At 41.0% G+C, this 23,911-nt stretch overlaps 1 protein-coding gene across 1 annotated transcript in view; it reads left to right on the top strand.

Annotated features, from left to right (window-relative positions):
* Nucleotides 1–1,374: 1,374 nt before the first annotated feature.
* maea (macrophage erythroblast attacher, E3 ubiquitin ligase) overlaps nucleotides 1,375–23,911 on the top strand; it is a 37,432-nt gene continuing 14,895 nt past the window's right edge. The window contains exons 1-2 of the mRNA XM_080840408.1: nucleotides 1,375–1,513; nucleotides 19,079–19,261. Coding sequence (XP_080696534.1) covers nucleotides 1,445–1,513; nucleotides 19,079–19,261 — 252 coding nt within the window. The 5' untranslated portion in view covers nucleotides 1,375–1,444. The remainder of the gene's footprint in view (nucleotides 1,514–19,078; nucleotides 19,262–23,911) is intronic.

Genomic DNA, 23,911 nt, shown 5'->3' with positions numbered 1-23,911 from the left:
AAGCTATGGAACATACAGCCTATAGACATCACGGAAGCCAGCACGCTAAACATTTTTTTTTAAGAAAACTAAAAACGTACCTCTTCACCTAAGCCTTTAACTAGCTACGACTTATATGTATATAAATATTTTTCAATGTATTTTGTATTAAATGTGTTTAACTTTCTCATGATATAACTTGATATTAAGGGGTTCAATAAACTATGTTATGGTATTCTATTTTTTTTATCTCAAATCTTTATGCAGTCTATCACTGTTTTTATGTTTATTTGATGTGTGTTTTTATCTGGATCACTGTGCATGTAATTTCTTTGTGCACGTCATTTCTTTGCTGTCAAGCTCTTTGAGCTGCATTGTTTTGCATGAAAGTAGCTATACAAATAAATGTAATTGTTATTATTATTATTATGTCAAATAAGAGTGGTCCAATAATCGATGCCTGGGGCACACCACAGATTACAGAAACATTGTTTTTGTGTCTTCTAAGTAGTTTCTTCCTTGCTGGTTTGATGTGAACCATTTAAGGACAGTCCCTGAGAGTCCAACCCCGTTCTCAAGTCTCTATGAGAATTGTATGGTCAATGGCAGCACTGAAATCAAGGATCCAAATACATTCATCTCAAGCCAAAAAGTATGATCTGTCTTCTTTAATCTCACCCCAAATAAGCCTTGGAAACTTGCAACCTTGAAAACCTAACTCAGCCATCTTGTCATTAATACAGTAAATTGTAAGGTCCAGTGTATTTTATTATTCAAAATTATTATGCACAATGTGCTTTTATCATGTCACAACAACATTTTATTAGATTGCAGCAAAACTAAAATGTCATTCTTTATGTCATTATTGTGATTATGTTAGCGTTTATCTCCGATGTCTCAATTAATAAAACTATGCAGAGTCATATTTGTGTTACTTCTTTTTAGTAGACATGCTTCTTTGACTTCTGGCTGTGTCCATACCCTTCAGCTTCTGAAAGTGTACCATTGTTCATCAAAGCAAAATTTGTATGTACGACAGTGGTGTAAAAGTGATACACCTTGGGAGAGCTCAGTAGCAAAAAATACCAGTTTTCACACAGTGGGGTTTGTGTGTTATAAATGCAGAGATAAAATTAAACCCTAAATCTCTGTTTATATTTATATGTTTATTTGTTTATTTCATGGTTTCAATTCTTTAAAATGTGGGTGGCAACTTAATGACCATAAGAAATTGTGGATCCCAAGGCCAGACCAGTTGAGACCTTTAAATGTCTATGGTTGAGAGACCACTGGTCGACAACAAACCATTAGTGAACGGGAACGTCACAACAACGTCACGGCCTTTCCGGTCCAGTTCCTCCTATCTGTATAGCTACAGCCACAGAACAACATAACGCTAGATGTCTGTGGGCTACAAACTGCAGTCCACCGTCACAATTTGGTTTTCCCGTGAAGCCAGGCGAAGATGGCGGTCAATGAGACAGCTGCACAGCTCTCCATGGCCCTAAAGGTTCAAGAATATCCGACTTTAAAGGTCTGTTTTCCCGTCTCAATCTAGTAGTTAATCATAGTTTTACTAGCTATAGTTGCATTATCCATGTCCTAAGATGACACAAGGCTGTTTGGCTTTAATGTAATTGATAATGTTAGCTTGCTAGCAAGCTGCATATGTTCCTATTTCAGAGGTAAACTATAACCGTAGTTAAATACAACTAAACTGCCCCTGGTAAGTGGTCAACTAGGTTTCATCATAGTGACATATAAAGAAAGCTAGCCAGGATAAGCATAACACGCATCGTTAGCTCCTATAATGCTAACATCATCGTAACTCAAGCTAGTGGCAGTTGTGACTTATGTGTTGTATTGTAACTCGTTAGTAAGGATTGCATGTTTTTGTTGTTCGTGTAAGCAAAGTTGGTATCTGTTACTGAGTTATTTGACGAATCAGTTGAATTAAAGCAAGTTAACGTTAGCTCATGTTAAGACATGTCAAAGCATTAGCATGGGCTTGCTTGCTGTTTAGCTAACGTTATCGACGTTACCCAATTTCAGTTCAATGTTTGTTAGGTAAGTAAGTATGTATTAGTTATATACATTATAGGTTGCAATATATGGATACATGTCAAAATATACGGTATTATTATTAGCAATGTCATTATGTAACGTTAATCGGGGTTTCGTGCTAACTTGTCAGATGGACAGCAATGACGCTAAACGTTAACGTTAGGTGAATTCAGGCGTTTAGGCTCACATTAGCAATCACCATTTTTTTTTTTTAAAGAAGAGATGTTATCTGTAAAATAGCAACGTGTTTGCTATCCAGTGTGCAAGACAAATCGTTGATTGACATTATTTGGAGATGGTGGATAATAATATATTTCAGTTAGCTTGCTCACGCGCTAGATATCCATATGTCATACCATTTAAACACACTAAGACCCACTCGCCCCATCGACTAAAATACCGAACACAATAGATGAGGAATGCAGCTTTACCTATTCTACTCGTATGACAAAAGCATCGAGGCCTCATGTGTTGCCAGTCTGCCTTAAATGCCATACGTTTTAAACGAGGGATCCTTGAAATGACCTAGTCGTGAATCAAACAACCTGATCACAACCCTTTTTTTTTACGCAAGAGACCACAGTATGATGTATGAAAGCGCCTTATGACTGTCACTGGTGTCTCCATGACACGTTGCTCGTCTCCAGTGTAATACTGCTATTATAACACGGGTAGGCTACCAGTTCTTGGCATGGCTACACATTAATTTCAACCTAAAACCAGTTCAACTTTATCCTCTATTCATGTCTGAACCATTCTTCCATTAGCAAACACATTCATTCATTTATATGATATAACATAAAACAGTATTGAACAACACATTTAGTGACCGCCGATTGCAGAGCAATAGTTTGTGACCATTTTAACATGTTGCAATGGAGATCTCTTAGTCACCAATACTAATTGAACCTGGTCAGCAGCAAAGATGTACTTTTAAATCACACATTCTTGTTTTAATGTAGGCTACCTCTAAATTATCACTGTGCTTTTCCAAACATCTTAAAAGGCCATTCCAGTGTACTTGTACAAATCAGGTCCCCATGCAAGGCAGAGTAAGGCCCAATCTCAATACTTCCCCTTGCCCCTTATCTTCCCCCTTACCCTTGAAGTTGCGCGTTCATGTGAGAGCTAGTGGTGTCTCAATACCCAATTTGATAAAGATTAAGGGATAAGATTGAGGGCTACATACCCCTTGGAGTTAAGATGATCCGAGAGCTTACTTGCTCCTCCAAGGGCTATCCCAGAGCACACAGCGACACCAGCTCGGGAATTTAAAAAAAAAACATGGCTGCTTGAAGAGAGGAATATTTTACATGAATAAAGCTATCTACACAACTTTTTATATGTTAATAATGACTCGGTTTGATCTGAAATGTGCTACACGAACGATGCAGAGTATTGTAGGTCTTAACTGAAGCTTTCAAACAGTAGTTTTAGGTTACAGTTAGCGCGTATGCCACCACTTCATTGGATTATATGGTAGCTTGCTAGGACTAGCCTGACTCCATGCATGTGTACAGATAACTTTATTATCCACGAATTACGTTTGATATCTGTGAATGACAGCACTTGCTTTGGAGACATCGATCCGTGCTTTACATGTACCGTCCACAAAACAATTACGACAGTCTAGTTTTGTGCTCTATACAGTTGTATATATATTTGCAACCATAATTGAAACTTTTTTTAAATCGCTGGTTTCATAGCTCATACAGTCACGCATGTCTACAGATAACTTATCCGCGAATTCCGTTTGATATCTGTGAATGACAGCACTTGTTTGAAGACATCGACCTGTGCTTTACATGTACCATCCTGTATTATCCAGGGACGCCAAGTGACGTACCCGAAACCGAGTGCCGTCTCATTTCATAGGGGAAAGTTTTCAGCCCTTGGCCCTTACACTTGCAAGTGCTAGGGTTAAGACAAAGACAAAGACAAATCAAAAGGGGCAAGGGGAAGAATCGAGATTCGGCCTAAATGTTGGCTAGCTAAGTAATTTGAGGGTAGTGTACCAATTAAGCGTACTAAAAGAGTAGAGTAGAGTAGAGTATCAGTACTTTACAGGGCACTCAGTATCAGTAATTTACAGGGCACTCAGTATCAGTACTACTAGTGCAGTGCCCGTAGGAATTATCATTCTGTAGTGTTAGCAGACGTAGGTGTAGCTGTTGGGTAGTGTAATAGCCAGACATATTTGCACTCCACATAGGTACAGGTTACACTGAAGTATTATTGTGATGCATGTTTCCTTTTCATTAAGAAATGTTTTAATGTTGTATAGCCTTTTTGGAGATATACCAACAAATAAAGTTTGAGATTACGTAGGCTAGTGGATGCAGTTGAATATAGATGTAAAAGTTGCTGTCTAAATTATAAACTAAATGTCATAAAGAAAGAAATTATTTAAAATGAAGTTATGGTTGAAATAGGATCACTTCTTTATTGTAAGGGTTAGTGTAGGGCAGGGGTTTTCAATTTCATTGAATGTGAGCCTCCACTTGGAAAAGGTAAGGAGGACCAAGCCCCCCCCCCAACCTACCCCACACAGGTATTTTGTGTTCCTGGAATGATGTTTCAAAAACAACTGATAGCCCAATAGGCCTACAATGTTTTTTTTTATTGTATTTCTTTTAACAAAGTACATTCACAAAAAAGGGCCTATTCATAAAATGTCCATCCAATATTTCCATGTCAGAGGCTACTTTTATTGAACATCACGAACAGAGGGCCTATGCCTACTTTTAAAATTGAACTGTCATTGCAAATTCATAAACGATCGTTTTCAACAGCAGACAACTTAACAGACGCCAGTGTCAAACTGAACTCGCGTCAACCCGAGACGTCAACTGAAATATTAATAATAATAATTGTGACCGCAATTCATCACGTTTCCTCTCAAAAAACTCCAGTGGCTTGTTAACTAAAGTCGTGTGCTTTGTTTCCATATGACGGCGCAGTTTGCATGGCCGCATACTATCGTTAGCCAAAACCTCTTTGCACACCACACATTGTGGCAGAGGTGCGCTCTCGGAACCCGACCATGTAAACCCTATTTTTAAGTAATCGGGATCATATTTCCTACGTTTTTTTTGTGGGCTCCTCCCTTTCTGCTGACTTCGGTTGTTGTATCAGAAAGCGATGCATTTTTCATTGGGCCAACTTGTTCACACACGCAAGCACGAACAATGAGTTAACTGCAGAAACGGAAACCGTTATATATTTCTTCGCTTGTTTCGCGCCTCCCCTGCGACTTTGGCGACCCCCAGGGGAGGCCCGCCTCACCTATTGAAAACCCCTGGTGTAGGGTAAGAATGGTCATGCAGTTGGACTCAAATGTAGGTTAATTTTATTGAATGTATGTACTGTACTGTATGACTTCGATGATGCTAGCTTTGACTCTGACTGGAGATGGCGTTACTATCCCCCACCCGAATTCGGTGCAGAACTGGGAGGATAACATGACGACGTGGCCCAACATAACTTACAGCGAGATTTGCGCGTATTTTGTGGACTCCATAGCAACAGATGGGAAAGCAATGGACAATCTGAAAGCCCCCGAGGCGTAGTACTCCACTCTTGCGTTGTGATTAATGAACACAGAGCAAAGGCGATCACACACAATATCTTCGGAATGACAGCCTCTCCCAGCCAGGGTAAATGCAGACTGAGGTTTATAATATTGCAATAATGAGAAAACAAAGTACACACGAATTACAACATATACATCGGACACTAATACATCGGAAAACCTCTCTCATTGCGTCAGTAAATGCATGAACGCATGGTCAGTGGGCTAACCACACGACTGTTCTATGACTATGACATCATTCACGTCGTGCGGGTCCGCCCCTCTTTCTCTGAATTACTACAGTACCCATAGTGCCTCCCTACCCATAGTGCCTATGGTTAACGATAACCGTAGTGCCTACGGCAAACGGTAAAATACAAATATCTCGCGAACTATGAATTCAGAAATCTTCAAAATCTAGGATGCACAGGTTCATGACATGCGTAAGCTACATTTCAGTTGGCTAGAGTGGGTGACGTCACAATGGCTCAACATTCCACCATGTTAGTCTATGAGAGAAAAAGGTGATGAAATATAGTGCCTACGGGAAACGATAAAATACAAATATCTCGCGAACTATGAATTCAAAAATCTTCAAAATCAAGGATGCACAGGTTCATGACATGCGTAAGCTACATGCGAAATCTCATTAACGTAACTACTAATCTCACTAACGTAACTACCGTCAGGGAGATACGCCCTAGACAGACACACTGACACACACACACACAGATTTCTGGATTTATAGATAGATACAGGGCACTCAGTATTACTTAACAGTGCACTCAGTAGAATATCAGTACTTTACAGGGCACTCAGTTTCAGGACTTTACAGGCCACTCAGTAGAGTATCAGTACTTTACAGAGCACTCAGTAGAGCAGTGGTTTTCAACCAGGGGTCCGCGCGCAGGTACATCGGTGGGCCGCAAATACTTTCTAGTCAGAATGGTGGTCCCTGGGTAAACCCCTGCAGTAGAGTATCAGTACTTTACAGGGCACTCAGTAGAGTATCAGTACTTTACAGGGCACTCAGTAGAATATCTGTACTTTACATGGCACTCAGTAGAATATCTGTACTTTACAGGGCACTCAGTAGAATATCAGTACTTTACAGGGCATTCAGTAGAGTATCAGTTCTTTACAGGGCACTCAGTATCAGTACTTTACAGGGCATTCAGTAGAGTATCAGTTCTTTACAGGGCACTCAGTATCAGTACTATACAGGGCACTCAGTAGAGTATCAGTTCTTTACAGGGCACTCAGTATCAGTACTTTACAGGGCACTCAGTAGAGTATCAGTTCTTTACAGGGCACTCAGTATCAGTACTTTACAGGGCACTCAGTATCAGTACTTTACAGGGCATTCAGTAGAGTATCAGTACTTTACAGGGCACTCAGTAGAGTATCAGTACTTTACAAGGCACTCAGTAGAGTATCAGTTCTTTACAGGGAACTCAGTAGAGTATCAGTTCTTTACAGGGCACTCAGTAGTAGGGGTGTGTTCAAAATATCGATACGGGGATACATCGTCGCGGGCCTCTTTACGATGCGTGTATCGATACGGAGGCGTCAGTATCGATACTTCACGTGCAACAAATCCCTACCGCTAATCAAATTCATGAAACTGCATGACAATTGCTCCTTGCTATGCGCATTTTGGCCACACAAGGCGGTCGCGCTGTAGAACTAGGCGGCAGCGCTGCTGACATTAGAAGAAGTGTGACCTCCAGCCGTTTCAGACAAAACTAACATGGAGGAAGGCAATGGGGAAAAAATATTTTCGCCCCCAGTAAAGTTGAAAGCTCGCGTTTGGGAGCATTTTGGATTCCACTCTGGCAACACAACAAACCTCCATCTGCACATGACGAGGCATCACGTTGGCATCTCGGAAACACCGGTAAATGCTACAGCCACAGGGACACAAGCTAGTCTGACGGCGGGGTTGCAAGCTAAATTCTGTATTTTTACACAACAGCCATGTTTTTTAAGTTCATGTTTTAAGTTTATCACAAGCAATCATTATTTTGCCCTACAGTCTTGTTAAGGCTAGGTTTTAAGTTTACTTTTACCAAAGGCAGCTTTATTTTGTACTACATGCTTGTTAAAAATCAATCTCTTTTTGCACTATGGCTATGTCTTAAGTTTGCTTATTTCAAATGCAGCTTTAATTTGTACCACAGGCCTGTTAAGGCCATTTTAAGCCGTGTAAGGTTTAATGTTTTAAAATGTTTTACTTGTATCAAGCAATCTCTTTTCACACTACGGCCTTGTAAAGGCTATGTTTTAAGTTTACTTATTTTTAAAGGCAGCTTTATTTCTGCACCACTTCCTTGTAAATGTGTTTATTACATGCACTACTAGAGAGTACTTGTTGGTCTACTGCAAAATAAAAAAAAACTATATTTGGTTACATATGTCTGTTTCTTTGTACAGCGTCTACTTGGTTCCTGTGCCTGCCTGCATACTTTGACCCATCATCCAGTTGATGGTATAATTTAAAAGCAGAGTCTCTGTAGAATCCACATGAGGTGACAAATATTTTATGATGTACTGTCAAGGAGTTACAGGCAAAAATGGTGTGTTATAAGCCTAAAATATCGGGATACGTATCGTATACGTACGTATCGCATGTATCGCGATACATATCGTATCGCGACCCCTGTATCGGGATGCGTATCGTATCGCGACCCCTGTATCGGGATGCGTATCGTATCGCGACCCCTGTATCGGGATGCGTATCGTATCGCGAGGTGGTTGGCGATACCCACCCCTACTCAGTAGAGTATCAGTACTTTACAGAGCACTCAGTAGAGCAGGGGTTTTCAACCAGGGGTCCGCGGCGGCATTGCAGGGGGTCCGCGACGTGAGCCAATGTTGATCAGTTCACCATAAAATATTTTTTTATATTGATATTTTCTTTCTCAAATAGAAATATGTCAATCTAAATAGTCTGAATAGCCACATGGCCTAAAATATACTAATCTATACCCATATTCAGCGAATTAATTACACTGACAAGTGGTACAGGCACAATATCTGTGCGGGGGGAAGGGGCGTGGCGACGGGGGTGGTTACAAACACGGTGGTGGTCCCTATACAGGTGCCTATACAGGGCACTCAGTATCAGTACTTTACAAGGCACTCAGTATCAGTACTATACAGGGCACTCAGTAGAGTATCAGTACTTTACAGGGCACTCAGTATCAGTACTTTACAAGGCATTCAGTAGAGTATCAGTACTTTACAGGGCACTGTAAGATTCTTTTCTATATTTAGGCTACTACCCTTAATCACAAAAGGTGGTCTCGGTGGTTGTAGAATGGAGTCTCAATCAAGGAGCTTGAAGTGGTTTGGATCAGAGCCAAAGATATTTATTGTAGCAGACAAGAAATATCACTAAGTACTTTCCTGAGTCTAAGTTTCTAAAGTACCGGTGGAGCAGAGTTCTTTCAGGGCACACGCAGCCTGCGTGGATCCGTCCTGGAGAGGAGATGGTGTCGTCTCTCGTGATTCTTGCTCTGATCGACCTGAGTCTAGCGCGCAGCCCAATTTAACCAGTATAATTACGTAAGCCAAATAGAATGTATAACATCTCTACCAAAGGATTACACACACACACATATGAACACGTAAACAGTCTCATGAGCTCATCGATGCCCTTGCCCTTGGGCCTGATAGAAAGGGCGCCTTTGAGGAATGCCACACAGCACACACACAGAGGGGCCTAAGCAGACATCTTATGGACACTGGAGCTGTTTCTCATAGAGAACCATATGATGTGGTACACTTATGGTAACCTATTAACCTTACAGGAATTCGGGGCCAAACTTACACTTTAAGATCTGTACATGAGAAATACACCAGAATCTAACATTCCTCCCTCTTGATCATTCTTAAACATAGTTTAAAATATCAACAACAACAGTGTATTTCTGGAAAACCTAAACAATAAACATATTACATGGCTCTGACATTTTATATGATTATATGGAAAGGAAAACAAAACAGGGAAGGAGGGTGAGGAACTGGAAAAAAGGACAGGAAATAATAAAGCAAGCATACTTGTCATACACTGGGAAATCCAGTATAGGTTCTGGGGTCACTCGGGGGAACCCTACTGAAAGTGGGGGGAGATGGGTAGGGAAGGTAAAGTAAAATAGAAGCGTAATCTAAGCAATTTTGGGAAGATGGGTTGGGGGACGGGGGATTCCATTCTCAGGTATGGCCTTTAGAGCGGCCACCTTGGGAAAAGGGTGCATCTATGGAGGATGTACCATAGGCAGCGATGTACTCAGGGAATGTGAAGGGGACAGCAATGTAAGGTGGTACCTGTGAGGAGGTTTGCATTAACCCACAAACCAAACAAGCCTGCGCTCCTTTAGCTTTGGCCAATCGTGCGCAGCCTGCAAGAAGGTGTTATCTCTGTGGACCTCATAATGGCTGTCAATGTCACAATTTCCTTTTATACACAAATAACATATCAACAGGGCATACAACACATGGCATTTCATTTTGGAACAGTCGTTTCAAGAGTCTTCTCCTGGAACGGCTGATGAAGAGGATAACAGTTCGTGGTCTGGAAAGTTCAGAAGATGGCAACACAGTTCAGATGGTGCAGATAGCCAAGCTATCTCAGGATCTCTGTCGTGATGACGATCTCCAGGTTTCCAACCACGGGGTACATAGGATTTAAAGAACAAGAGCAGTATCAGTTGGGGGGAAGGCAATTGCAAGCCTTCAAACAATTTGTTAATCTAACACAGTTATGGCATGCTTTAATGCTTAGCAGCTAAACATTCATCTTGATTACAGTAAACACTATTATAGCAATAAGCAAGTGTGATTCTAATCTAAGAAGTTGTACCACCAAAAACCTATACCAACATCTCACCTGGACTGGTTCGAGAGGACAGAGGAGAAACCTGCACTTTAATTCCCTAATCTTCCTTTCGTCACTAAGCCCTCCGTAAAAATAAAAAATCCATCCAAGAAATGAAAGTCTTCCCGCACTCTTACCTCCCTCTTCTCACCTACTCTGTAACACAGACGTGAAATTTTGCCAGCCCAGTGAATGTCAATCTCAGTCAGTTGGTGCATCAACTAATTTACAATGGCTTGCATGGATCCATTTCGTCTTGTTAGCGACCCTAACAGCAGATGGAGTAACTAACAGTATCTGATACGGCCCTTCGTATTTGGCCTCTAGCGGAACTCTTTGTGGTTTGTGAATCATGACCCACTGTCCAGGCACCAGAGAGTGTCCTCCCTCTGGCGGCTCAACCCAAGCCTCTTTGACTTGTTCGGACGTCAGCTGGAGGGTCTCTGAGAGCTTGATGCAGTAGTTCATCAATGCGTCTGAGGTGAGGTGCACATCGGCTGTGCGCAGGTCAATTGAGCCTGGGAAGCTGAAGAACCGGCCAAACACCACTTCGTAAGGGGACAGGCCCACATCTTTGTTGTGCGTAGCTCTCATGCTACTCAACGCAATGGGGAGTGCGTCCACCCAAGGTGTTCCTTCTTGATGCATCTTTGCCAGTCTTTCCTTCAGTGTTCTGTTTGCTCGTTCCACCTGTCCTGACGATTGTGGGTGGTAAGGACAGTGAAAAGACCATTCGATGTTCAGCATCCGGCATACCTCTGCACAGACTGCTCCAGTGAAGTGACTTCCATTATCCGAGCAGATCTGATCTGGTAGGCCATAACGAGGAATGAAATCTTTGACCAACACTTTGGCTGTGTGGGCAGCTGTTCCTCGGCGGGCAGGGTAAGCTTCAATCCAACGAGAAAATTTGTCGATGACCACGAGGACGTCTCTGTATCCTTTACACGCCGGCAGTGTGATATAATCCACTTGAAGGCAACGAAAAGGACCAGGTGGAGCAGGGACCTTCAGCATGGGAAGTTTTACTTTCCGATCATGGTTGTTTTTCATACAGGTGACACATCGCTTCACGACATCTCTTGCCACACCGGTGAATTTTGGATTCCACCAGACTTGACTAAACCTGTTGCGCATCTTTTCCACACCCACATGTCCTAGTGAGTGAAGTTGCGTGGCTAGGTATGGCAGTAAGTTCTGGGGGGCCACCGTTCTCGTTCCATGTCGCCACACCGTGTCATCGTGTAGTTTTGCACTGTTTCCCATCCATTCCCATTTCTCCTCTTGGCTCGCGGCGTTTTGCATTTCCATTATGCTGGCCAAGCTTTCCTTCCGCCATTCTTCGTTTTCAGATTCCTTTTTTAATCGTAGGCATTTTACGTAGTCGTTTTCCGTTCCGAGGTCAGTTTCCGTTTCAATGTTTCCATTTTTCCTCCTCTCTTTTTGTCTTGCTGCTTTTCTGGATGCGTCATCAGCTAGCGCGTTACCACGTCCTTCTGAGGTGTCCAAGTGAGTGTGAGCTTTCACCTTGACCACCGCCAGTTCTTTGGGAAGTAGCATTGCGTCCAAGAGATCTGCTACCGCGTTAACGGCGTCAAGCACTGTGAAGATCTTGAGGAACTGGTCACCAGAGGCCACAACAGGACTCAGGTGGGCGAGGCCTTGATTGGCCAGACGGTAGTCCACCGTCAGTCTCCAGGATCCATTCGGTTTCTTCACAGGCCACACCGGGGCGTTGGAGGCAGATCGAGTCTTGTGGATGATTCCTTGGTCACACAAATCTTTGGTGATTGGCTTCAGTTTGTCGACAGCAGCTCGGTTGAGCGGGTATTGTTTCACACTTGGAGGAACTTTTCCAGTCAACATCACAGGTTCCATTTTCAGCAGGACGCAGTCAGCTTTTCCCTTGGTCCTCATGGGGTGGTCTTGTTGCAAGTACAAGGCCTTCAGAGGTGTCTCTTTGGATGAGGGCAGTGGTTGATGACTGGCCTGTGGCTGAAGCAGAGGAGGGGCTGATTGAGGTTGGGGTGACAGGTAGCCCTGTTGAGGGGTGAGTGGCAGTGGAGGCAGGTGGGCTCCCATAGGTGACTGAATCACGTGCATCGGTTGGTAGGGCCCGTGGATTGCTCCTGCATAGCTTTCATCTGTTCCAAACACGCTTGCGTGAGATTCCACCCCATGGCCAACAGATGGCGCTGTCCCAATTTCGTGATCGGGAGGGGCTGAGAGCTCTGGGTACTGCCCTGTGGCCGCCCCCTGTTGGTCCCACCCCCCTGGATGACCCTGCGACACAACTCTTTCCAACGCCAGTGTCTGTCTGGCCACTTCGTCAGCAGCTTCAAATTTTTGTTCCAGCTCCGCTAAAAAAACCTGGAACAACTGGTCTTTGCGCTGGCACTCCTCTCGTCCCTTTATAAATGCATGTTTCACAAACAGTCGTTTAAATTGAGACATCACCATTTCAAAGTGCTCTTGTAGCAAACACACTTCAAATCAAATTCAATTCAACTTTCCAAAATATGTTAGCTGTAACTTTAACCACAATGTGTCTTAGCGACACACTACAAATTAAATCCAATTAATCTTTCCAAATTCAGTAGCTGTAATTTTAACCACAATGTGTTTCTCACACACTATAAAAGAAATCAAAATGCACCTTCCAAGTTCAGTAGCTGTATTTTAACCCCAATGTGTGTTCTCTGTGTCTCACACACTGCGAGTGAAAAATTCCACCCTTATCTCTACAGCTGGCTTCAGCTGCTCCTTTCAACCACTCGCACGTTGGCCCCCACCCTCGCCCTCCTTCTCTGTCTCAGAGAGGGGAGAATAGTGCACGCTGCGAGTAATTCTAAAAAATTCTAATTCCAATTCTAATTTAGTTCTAAAACCACCCGCGGCCAGCACTAAGGATTTTCCCGCTAACCCAGAGCGTGGCTGTGTGACAGCAAAGAGCAGAGCCTCCTTCTCCTCTCCACGGCTATTGACTAACAAATAAAACCAATGGAAGGTGTCCGCGAAGCGTGATACTCCACCTCTGATTAGACTGGTCCGATTAGACAAGCTCCCTGTGTCTCAGCACAAAGGCTTATTTATCTGCCGTGGCGTCTTTTAGAACCCAGGTGTCCAAGCTGTCCGGAAAGCTTATTAACGACACCACACTTATACAGATACGGCGATCCTGTATACCTCGACTGTAAATCTATCCAAGCCTTCAGAAAACAATTGTCACAAACGGTTTCAACTTTTAGACAAGCTAATCATAGAAACAGCCTTCACCCAACCAGGCCTAGTTTAGTTCAGGACACGTAAGCAACCGCTGTAGTCTAAACACAAGAACAAATTATACATCGACTTTCGAAGTAAAACTCCGAGCCTGACGTCCAACCCCTCTACAGAATACGGCGAGACTGATAGAGTTTCGTGTACACAACCAAATAGCTATATCAAACAAACATTTATAACAAACACAGCATGTATCAGAGACCCCAGCGCTTGAATCACTGATACAGGTTAATCTTCAAAAATATCAGATCCTTGATGGTACAACATTCCCACTCTTTTTTGTTTTAACTGGATAGCAGTCTAAAAAAAAAGAAAAGGCCAAACAGACTGAATTTAAACTAGTTCTTTAACTTCGTAATGGAGCAAAGTGAGGTCAGTGAACGTCACCTTGTTCCCAGGGGCCACGCCTTGGCAGTCAGCAGTCGGGCACGGCAGAGTCCTCCGTGGTGTCGTGTTGGAGCGATCTTTCCGTCCGTCTGGCTGGGCCTTCTCAGGAATGCTGTCCTCGGGTCAGGCAGGTGAAGTTCTCAGGTCACGTTGCGTCCAGTTATAAGCACGGTTTCGGCACCACTGTAAGAATCTTTTCCCTATTTAGGCTACTACCCTTAATCACAAAAGGTGGTCTCGGTGGTTGTAGAATGGAGTCTCAATCAAGGAGCTTGAAGTGGTTTGGATCAGAGCCAAAGATATTTATTGTAGCAGACAAGAAATATCACTAAGTACTTTCCTGAGTCTAAGTATCTAAAGTACCGGTGGAGCAGAGTTCTTTCAGGGCACACGCAGCCTGCGTGGATCCGTCCTGGAGAGGAGATGGTGTCGTCTCTCGTGATTCTTGCTCTGATCGACCTGAGTCTAGCGCGCAGCCCAATTTAACCAGTATAATTACGTAAGCCAAATAGAATGTATAACATCTCTACCAAAGGATTACACACACACACATATGAACACGTAAACAGTCTCATGAGCTCATCGATGCCCTTGCCCTTGGGCCTGATAGAAAGGGCGCCTTTGAGGAATGCCACACAGCACACACACAGAGGGGCCTAAGCAGACATCTTATGGACACTGGAGCTGTTTCTCATAGAGAACCATATGATGTGGTACACTTATGGTAACCTATTAACCTTACAGGAATTCGGGGCCAAACTTACACTTTAAGATCTGTACATGAGAAATACACCAGAATCTAACAGCACTCAGTATCAGTACTTTACAAGGCACTCAGTAGAATATCAGTACTTTACAGGGCACTCAGTATCAGTACTCAACAGGGCACTCAGTAGAATATCAGTACTTTACAGGCAGGCTTTTAGCCAGGCATGCGTCTGTGCGTCTTTCGGACGCACTCTTCTAAAATAATAAAAAATTGGACGCACTACTTTAAGGCAGACGCCCTACAGACGCCCTGAGTTTTTCATCCCCTGTTTTTCCGGTAATAATATTTCAATCACAAAAGAAAATAATAACAGATTGAAATGAACATAGTTCACGTAGCACTACACAGACACGTCTAATGCGTGAACGGTAACGGCAGTGTTGCCAGGTCCGCAGTTTTCCCGCTGGCTACTTTTGAAGTGTTGACGCGGGTTGAATTTTTTTGTCCGCTGGTTCGGGTAAACCTATTACAAGAATATCTTAAAATAAAAATGTATTTATACCCAAATCCTACCAACGTGACTTCAGATCAGCACGTAAACACATGGACATGGGACAAGCTGAAATTATTTAAATTCAGTAAATACATAGCCTATTGTAACGTGCCGGCATAGTTGCCCCATAATGCCGTGCGGCGGGCACATACGTTCTGTTTGTAATGCACTAGTGCTCAACAATGTTCCTTACTGTGCATGTCGTTGTTCTGTGATGGGACTGCATTTACACAGGTGTGTGACGGAACACAGTCTGTTCGAGGTAACAGGGCAAAAAGCCCGTGCCATTTTGAAATTGTGTTGCGTTTAGTGTTTAGTGCAATACAAAGCCTTATTACGCATCCGTGATTTGTAACACTATTTACACATGTATGAACTATAAGTACATGATTTTAAATATAGTGAAGCAACATGATGAGGTGTTTCAGTTGAAATAAGGTATTGCATTAACTACAGTAAATGCATATGAAGTAAAAACAGTACATTCATGTTGTCCAGGCACAACAATAATATGACAAAAACTCAGTAGCGGGGGAGGGGGCAGGTTCCCTGACGAAGTGTCATCTTTTCCACAAACCCAAATCTGGTCCCCCTATATTAGCATATAATACACGTAGCATATAAAAAAAACATAGCTAATAACTGCTAAGTTTCTTGCACAATATATATGAAAGATTAACTCAATTGAATATGTAATCACTAGTCAAGGAAGACTCTGGGACTAAGATATTCATAAAAAGTAAAACGTCCTCAGCCAAGTCTAACACTATGTTACTATCACCTGACCAGTAGGCCCCTGCATATATACATACAAGATGTACACCTAGTTCTGGCTTGAATTTCTTCTGTGTTGGTATGATTTTCAGTTTGTGTGGTACACTGATGTACATCATATGACAATTAAGCAAAAATACTGCAACACACACACCAAAAAATATTACCTGAATTCCACAAAATGTGCACCTCAAAATGCAGTAAAATAGGGTTTCAGACAGTTAGGAATAAAAAAATTGACGGGGGGGGGGGCGTTAAATGACAAAATGGACCCCCCCTAAAAAAATCCTAGCTAAAAGCCTGTTTACGTAAGCTGGTGAAGCTAACATAGTTTGTCAGCGGACTTCAGTCACAGCATGACCCATTTTTAATGTTATAACATCCTCCAGACCTTTCTAAATAAACATACGTCTCAAAAAGACGGAAGACAATAATTAGGGATGCACAATATAGAATTTTAGCCAATATCCGATATGCCGATATTTGCAAGCTCATTTTGGCCGAATACCGATACCGATATATACACCTCAGCTTTTTAATTATTGAAAAGTCTCTCCTGTACTAGAATGTATCTGTTATTATGCTAGGGTATTGCTGTAAATACAGGACATTACAGACTTGATTTGTATCATTTTAGAAATAGACATTCACTCTGAAATGGTTTCAAATATGGCAGATTTATTTATATTTTCACGTCACAATTTTCCTACTTGAACAGTACCTCCTTGAACTTGAACTACACTCTTGAAATGCAGCTTGGCTTACTTGGCAAGCTAACGTTGGTTAACTGACTTACAGTTTAATAACGTCCCTTCTAGGATTTCTAGACTAATCTATGTAACGTTATTGCCAAGTTAGCTGAATAAATTCCATATATGGAAAAGTAAGCCATGTAAAGATAGCGTGGGCTCGTGACATAACGTTTCACATTGCGTCAAATGAGGCATCATCAACTTCTCTGGTGTCACGTAGCATGCTTGGCGAACTTTGCACGCTAACCTTGGTTAACTGACTTACAGTTTAATAACGTAACTTCTAGGATTTCTAGACTAATCTATGTAACTTTATTGCCAAATTAGCTGTATAAATTCCATAAATGCAAAAGTGAGCCATGTACAGATAGCGTGGGCTTGTGACATAACGTTTCACATCCCATGAAATGAGGCATCAACTTCTCTGGTGTCACGTAGCATGCAAGCTAAAAAGCTAGTGTTGTCTAGCTAACTCCGTAACTTATTAACGTCCATTAGCGCGACAGGTAATGTTGTAAAGCGTGGCACGCGGGTGGTCTGCATCTATGCATGCAACCTACGTTATGGCCAAGCTGCATCTCCTCCTCCTCCTCCTTCTCATGAAAAGTTTTCTGACAAATATCATCATCCTCTGATACTGTGAAGTAGGCTACTGCCACACAGCCGACGCTCATAAACATTTGCTTCGCGTGCGCATAATTTACACGTCACCTTATCGGCCAGGTACATCGGCAGAAATGTTTCATATCTGCAGATACCAATAATTAAGTTCTGAAGCCGATATCTGCCGATACCGATGTCTTGCCGATATTATCGTGAATCCCTAAGACAATTACCATATATAATCCCATTGGGTAATGATTACATCGCTTTTTCACAGTATGCTATATAAGTTATTATAATATTAGTTATTTTTATATGAGTTATTATTATATTAGTTATTATTAGGCTATATTAGTTGGCGGAACTGTGAAGAGATTTCCGTTGCTCTCTTGTGAGCGTTCTTGCAGTCTGGGTTCTTTGCTCTTCTTTCCCAAAGAACAGGTTATTAATCATATTATAACGTAAATGTTTAAATATAACCTACATCAGCTGACAGAAGCTAGCTAGCATCTTGGGCTATAACCTACATCAGCTGACAAAGGGAGCTAGCATCTTAGGCTGTGAGGCCTGCTTTATTATGTACCTGTGGCGGTCCTCTGGCCTGGAAATGGCGTTTGAAAAGCGCATGAAGAGATTGCTTGTTGTCTTGCAGACTCAGAACTTGGTTTTATGTGGATATACTAGTGCTCCCAAAGTAGGAAATGGAAGCAGTTCTGCAGCACTGTGGTTCATATTAAGGTGCATTCGGACCCATACATGGGAATGCATTTTTTTCTCACCTGGAAGTTAGTGATGCGCACAGTAGCATACACATCCCATTGTAACACATTTTAATTCGGACTCAGTCTTCTATTTGATAATGAAACGGCTGTGTGTATTCCCACCTAACTGTATTCAGGAGTGTGTGTGTAGGCTGTGTGTATTTAGGAGTTTTTTTTTTGTTCCTGCTTCAGGGTGGGTACTCTCCCAGCACAAGAGGAACCAAGAGTGACATTAGTGTATGCTGATTGGTCGAACACAAGCCATGAGTGACATAAGTGTATGCTGATTGGTCGAACACAAGCCATTGCAGCGCAGACAACTGGCATATAAAAAATGTGTTTGGGTACAATAACGGGGTTACCAGATTGGGCAGCTGTTTAGGTTAAAATGCCTCAGAAATCACCTCAGATGGATTTGTTTGGTTACAATATCGGGGTTACCAGATTGTGCAATGTCTATTTCGGTTACTTTTTAAAACAATATTAGCAAAAATCAAGCCAAGCAAATTACATTAATATAACACCATAATTTATATAACAACATCTTGCAAGGGTTTACAGTAATTTTTGAGGCCAAAAATAACTGAATTTCTTTTGGAATTGCAATTGCTGGAAATCCTTGAATTTGTGAAAATGCAAATCTCAAAAATCCTGGAGGGCCACTATAAATGACATGTTGCTGTCATTCACAGAGGCCATTATAGATGACATGTTTTACTCTTTCACAGAGGCCATTATTGATGACCTGTTGCTCTCATTCACAGGTACCATATGAGACTTTGAATAAGCGCTTCCGAGCAGCCCAGAAGCACATCGACAGGGAGACCAGCCACGTGACCATGGTGGTAGCTGAACTGGAGAAGACTCTCAGCAACTTCCCTGTGGTTGACTCTGTGGTGTCACTCCTAGATGGCGTGGTGGAGAAGTTGAGCGCTCTCAAACGGAAGGTGTGTATTCTGTGTTGTTTGCAACTCCATACTTGTTAAACGTAACATTAAGTATCCATGTTTTTGTTATAGAGGTCTGTTTCGTTGCATGTCTGAGTGTTACAATTTTCAGCGAAAGGCTACATCCAGGGTTTCACTATGAACTATCTTAGCTATCCCTAACTATCTTAGCTATCCCAGTTATTTTAGCTATCTATAGCTGGGTCAGTGACATAAGGGTTGGCAAGATGCCATTTAAAAAATATGTTTTAAACCTGTTCAAACAACATGCCTAAGAACTGTTAAAATGTATATTTTGCATTTCTGTTGGTTTCATAGTATTTGATATGACATTTCTACCATTTTTCACCAAATACGGAACTAATGGCCCTGTATATTGTCAAATGGTGTAACCATTACACAAGTACAAGTATTTAATATTTCATCCTCCTAGATTTTATGTACGTGTAGTCATGAAAACAAGTAATTGATTTTCAAATATCACATGAATTTTTTTTTATTATATTTATTTAAAAAATTCAGATTAAATTGATGTTTTAATGTACTGAGCAAGACATTATGTTGTAAACATTAAAGTTTTCTGCATATTCCATGGCCATTTGGGTAAAAATGGTTTTAAAACACATTATAACAGTGTAGTGGAATACTTAAGTATCATCCATATTAACTTTTTTGTACAATATGAGATTTTTGTCAAAAATACTGGTTACGCCAATTGATATTAATCGGTTACACCAAATGACCATACTGCTTCAACAGCCAAAGAGCAAGCAATTGACACAGAAAAACAAATAAGTAGTCACCAAGGTAAAATTAATTAGATGTTTTAATTAGTGCTGTCAGTTTAACGCGTTATTAACGGCGTTAACGCAAACCCATTTTAACGCCGTTCATTTTTTTATCGCGCGATTAACGCGTTTTTTTAAGATTAACGTTCTTTTTGCCCTCCCAAACTGTCTAGCAGGCTAACGTCACGTTTGAGTGAATGATGAGCGCGATACGGCGAAATGGATGATTAAAAGCTTATGAATAGAAAGTTTACCTTTTAAAGGTTGTGTTGTGCAAAAGAAGCGAGCTTCACTGTTGTCTGAAAATGTCAACAGTCAGCTGGTTGAAAGCACAGACGTAGTTGGCTTACCTTTTATTGGTAACCTAACTGTTACGGGTAATTAGGTAGGAGGTAACCTATTGTTATCGTAGGTATTATTATTCTCCTGCCATGGGAGTCAATGGCAGCCCCTAGAACCATATGGTAACTTTTTGTGAAATTTGGCACACTCATTAAGGACAGTCCCTTCTTCATTCACACCAATTTTCATGGCTCTCAATAGACCACTCTAGCGCCACCAACAGGTCAAAGTTGGACTTTTGTAACACACGCAACTTTTGAACCGTGGGACCGATTTTCAAAAATGAGGTACCATTGGATTCCCTGGATCAAGACGAATTAAACACATCCTATGGCGTCAATTTCCGGTTTTATCAAAAACCTTTGAAAGCCTTCTCCTCCTACAATTTTTGGCAAATCTTCTTCAAAATCACCAGAGATGATCTTCAGACCTAGCCTCACAAAAGTTATGGAAAGAATTTTGATCCTCACAACCGTTTGTCCGGTACAGCCACTCAAATTCAGCTGAAAAGTCGCCAAACAGGAAGTGAAGTCATATGTCAGCAAATATTTGAGTGAAATTTACGCCACATGGTGTTTAATTCGTCTTGACCCAGGGAATCCAATGGTACCTCATTTACGAAAATCGGTCATACGGTTCAAAAGTTGCGTGTGTTAACACAAGTCCAACTTTCACCCGTTGGTGGCGCTAGAGTGGTATAATGAGACATGAAACTTTGTATGAATAAAGAAGGGACTGTCCTTAATGATTGTGCCAAATATCACAAAAAGTTACCATATGGTTTGTCCGGTACAGCCACTCAAATTCAGCAGAAAAGCGGTCAAACAGGAAGTGAAGTCATATCTCAGCTAATCTTTGAGATATCAACACCAAACTGGTATGTCACTTGGAAGACACTACAGCATGTTCCCATGTGCAAAGGCAACTTCATATCTTGAAAAATTATTGATATAAAGCAAATTGGATACATTGTTAACGCTAAAATAATGCTTTACACATCTGCAGGTCAAAAAGTGAAACTCTGATTCAATCACAAGTTCATATGAAGACACTTGAGAGTGTTAAGTACACAAATCTGAAAAAAAGTTGACTGTAAGATAAAAAGTAGATTTTTGGTGAATATTTGAAACATGCATGCTTGACTACTTGCTAGGGTGGTTCTCTATAGAATGTCTCTCTGTCTCCTCATCCGCGCGGCTCCTAAATCTCACACACTCTGTCTCCCCTTAACACACGCGCAGGCTTTGTTTTACGCACACACATTCTCACAGACACACAGCTTGGTGTCACACACATACATTCTCACAGACACACAGACACACAGGGTAAGCGCACACACACAACCTCCACTCAGTCTAAACTTCAGGGAAAAGCATTGTAAATGTTGGATTTGAAATGTAATATCCCATTGGCAAGTCTGAAGCATGGATTTTTCTATACAGTGACAAATTGTCACAAAATTACATTTTTCCCTGGTTCGCAATGTTTGGAGGAGGAAACCGCCATATATTAAGCCATGGTTTAACTGCACTATAGGCTGAATCCTTGGTTTAACTGCACTATAGGCTGAATCCTTGTTTATCTTAAATGTGCACTTTATAATTTTATTTTGAACCGCCCTGTTTGGCAATGTTGTTTTTCAATAAAATAAAACATTGCTTAAAGCAAGCCAATCCACTTTTCCATGTTGATAAGAGCATTAAAATAAAATAAAAATGATGGAAAAAAATAATTGAAGGGACATTTAGAATAGATAAAAATTTGCGATCGCGATTAATTTTGTTTAATTTAATCGCGATTCATTTTGAGTTAACTATGACAAAAATGCGATTAATCGCGATTAAATATTTTAATCGTTTGACAGCACTAGTTTTAATATATTCTCATGTTATTTTTCATATTACATTAAAAACATTAACCAAAATAATGAAGAAACGGGACCAAACTGATCAGTTGATGCAATACTCTGAGGAGGGCCGTCATCCGCTGACGGATTTAGTGAAAGAGTCAGGTTCAGCATGTCTGTACTACCTTTCCTGTCTTTTGGCCAGGCCATTGACTGAATGCCTACCAGATATGAGGCATACCAGCCTATGGCAAGCCACTTTTTCTTTGGTTGAAAGGGGCATCTGTTAGGGGACAAGAGGATAGAAATCTTATTGTTTGCATTTACATTATGTCCAGACCTATATCAAAATTCTGTCTACTTACATACAATATATTATAGAAATGTGAATTTAAATGTATGTATGAATGAATGAACAAATAAATAATTAAATCAATAAATAAAACAAATAATTCATTAAATAAATAACTAAATACAACTAAACATACAAAAAAATGTATCTATCAATAAACTTCATGGGAAAAAAATCACATTTAAACCTGCTGTTAATATTGAACAGTAGGAGTCACTATTTCAACTATAAGAAAATGTATTATCAGGATCACAAATAAAGCTTTTGGCCCTAAATTGATCAAATCGGCCTCAAACCGGAAGATGTCAAATGGTGTAACCGGTTACACCATTTGACATTTCAATTTAAAACCAAAATCTGCAGGCATTATTTAGGATGACTGTCAACACTTAACATTGGTGTGAATATTTAAAAACATATTTTACATTTAATATAATCACTTTGATTATAATGGTTTATTTATATTTTTACTGAGGTCATACCACTTGACATGTCACCTGACCATGGCTGAAAAACGCTTAATTATGTCAAATTTTAGAGAGAGTACTAACCTTGACATGTAGCAGTTAGGTTCTTCAGGGGTTCTTCTCTGTGACATGATCTTCTGCCACAATATTTTCCATTGGCTCCTAAAATGCGGTTACACCACTTGACATTTCAAGAGGTTGACTTGGCAGACATGATTCCCCATATTGATTAAAATATTCCGAACAATGATGTTACATAACTATTATTAAGTTTTAAAAGGTGCAAGTGAAAGATCATGCCAAAGTATATCAGAGGCTATTTTGAAGAGAATTTCACATTTTTTTTAGCAAGTTTTAATACTTGGTACCACGTTTTATGGTTACACCACATTGACAATTTTGCCATTATTCTCTTAATATTCTCACCAAAATGGATAAAACCAGAACTTATAGATTTTGGTCTTGAAGAAAATGATGTTTCAAAGTGATTTGATAGATTATTCTCAAATGTTAACACTTTTAAATGTATTTCATCCTCAAAAAATGACCCAGCTATCTTAGCTGTCTTAGCTATCCCTAACTAACTTAGCTATCCCAGCTATCCCTAACTATCTTAGCTATCCCAGCTATCCCTAACTATCTTTGCTATCCCTAGCTATCTTAGCTAGCCCTAGCTATCTTAGCTATCCCTAACTATCTAAGCTAGCCCTAGCTATCTTCGCTATCCCTAACTATCTTACCTATCTCAGCTATCCCTAACCATCTTAGCTATCCCTAACATTCTTAGCTATCCCTAACTGCCTTAGCTATTCCTAACTAACTTCTTAGATATCCCTATCTATCTTGGCTAACTTA

Source organism: Sprattus sprattus, assembly GCF_963457725.1.
Source record: "Sprattus sprattus genome assembly, chromosome: 6".
Lineage (NCBI taxonomy): Eukaryota > Metazoa > Chordata > Actinopteri > Clupeiformes > Clupeidae > Sprattus > Sprattus sprattus.
Note: the sequence above shows the minus strand (reverse complement) of the source record. Positions and strands in the feature narration are given on the sequence as shown.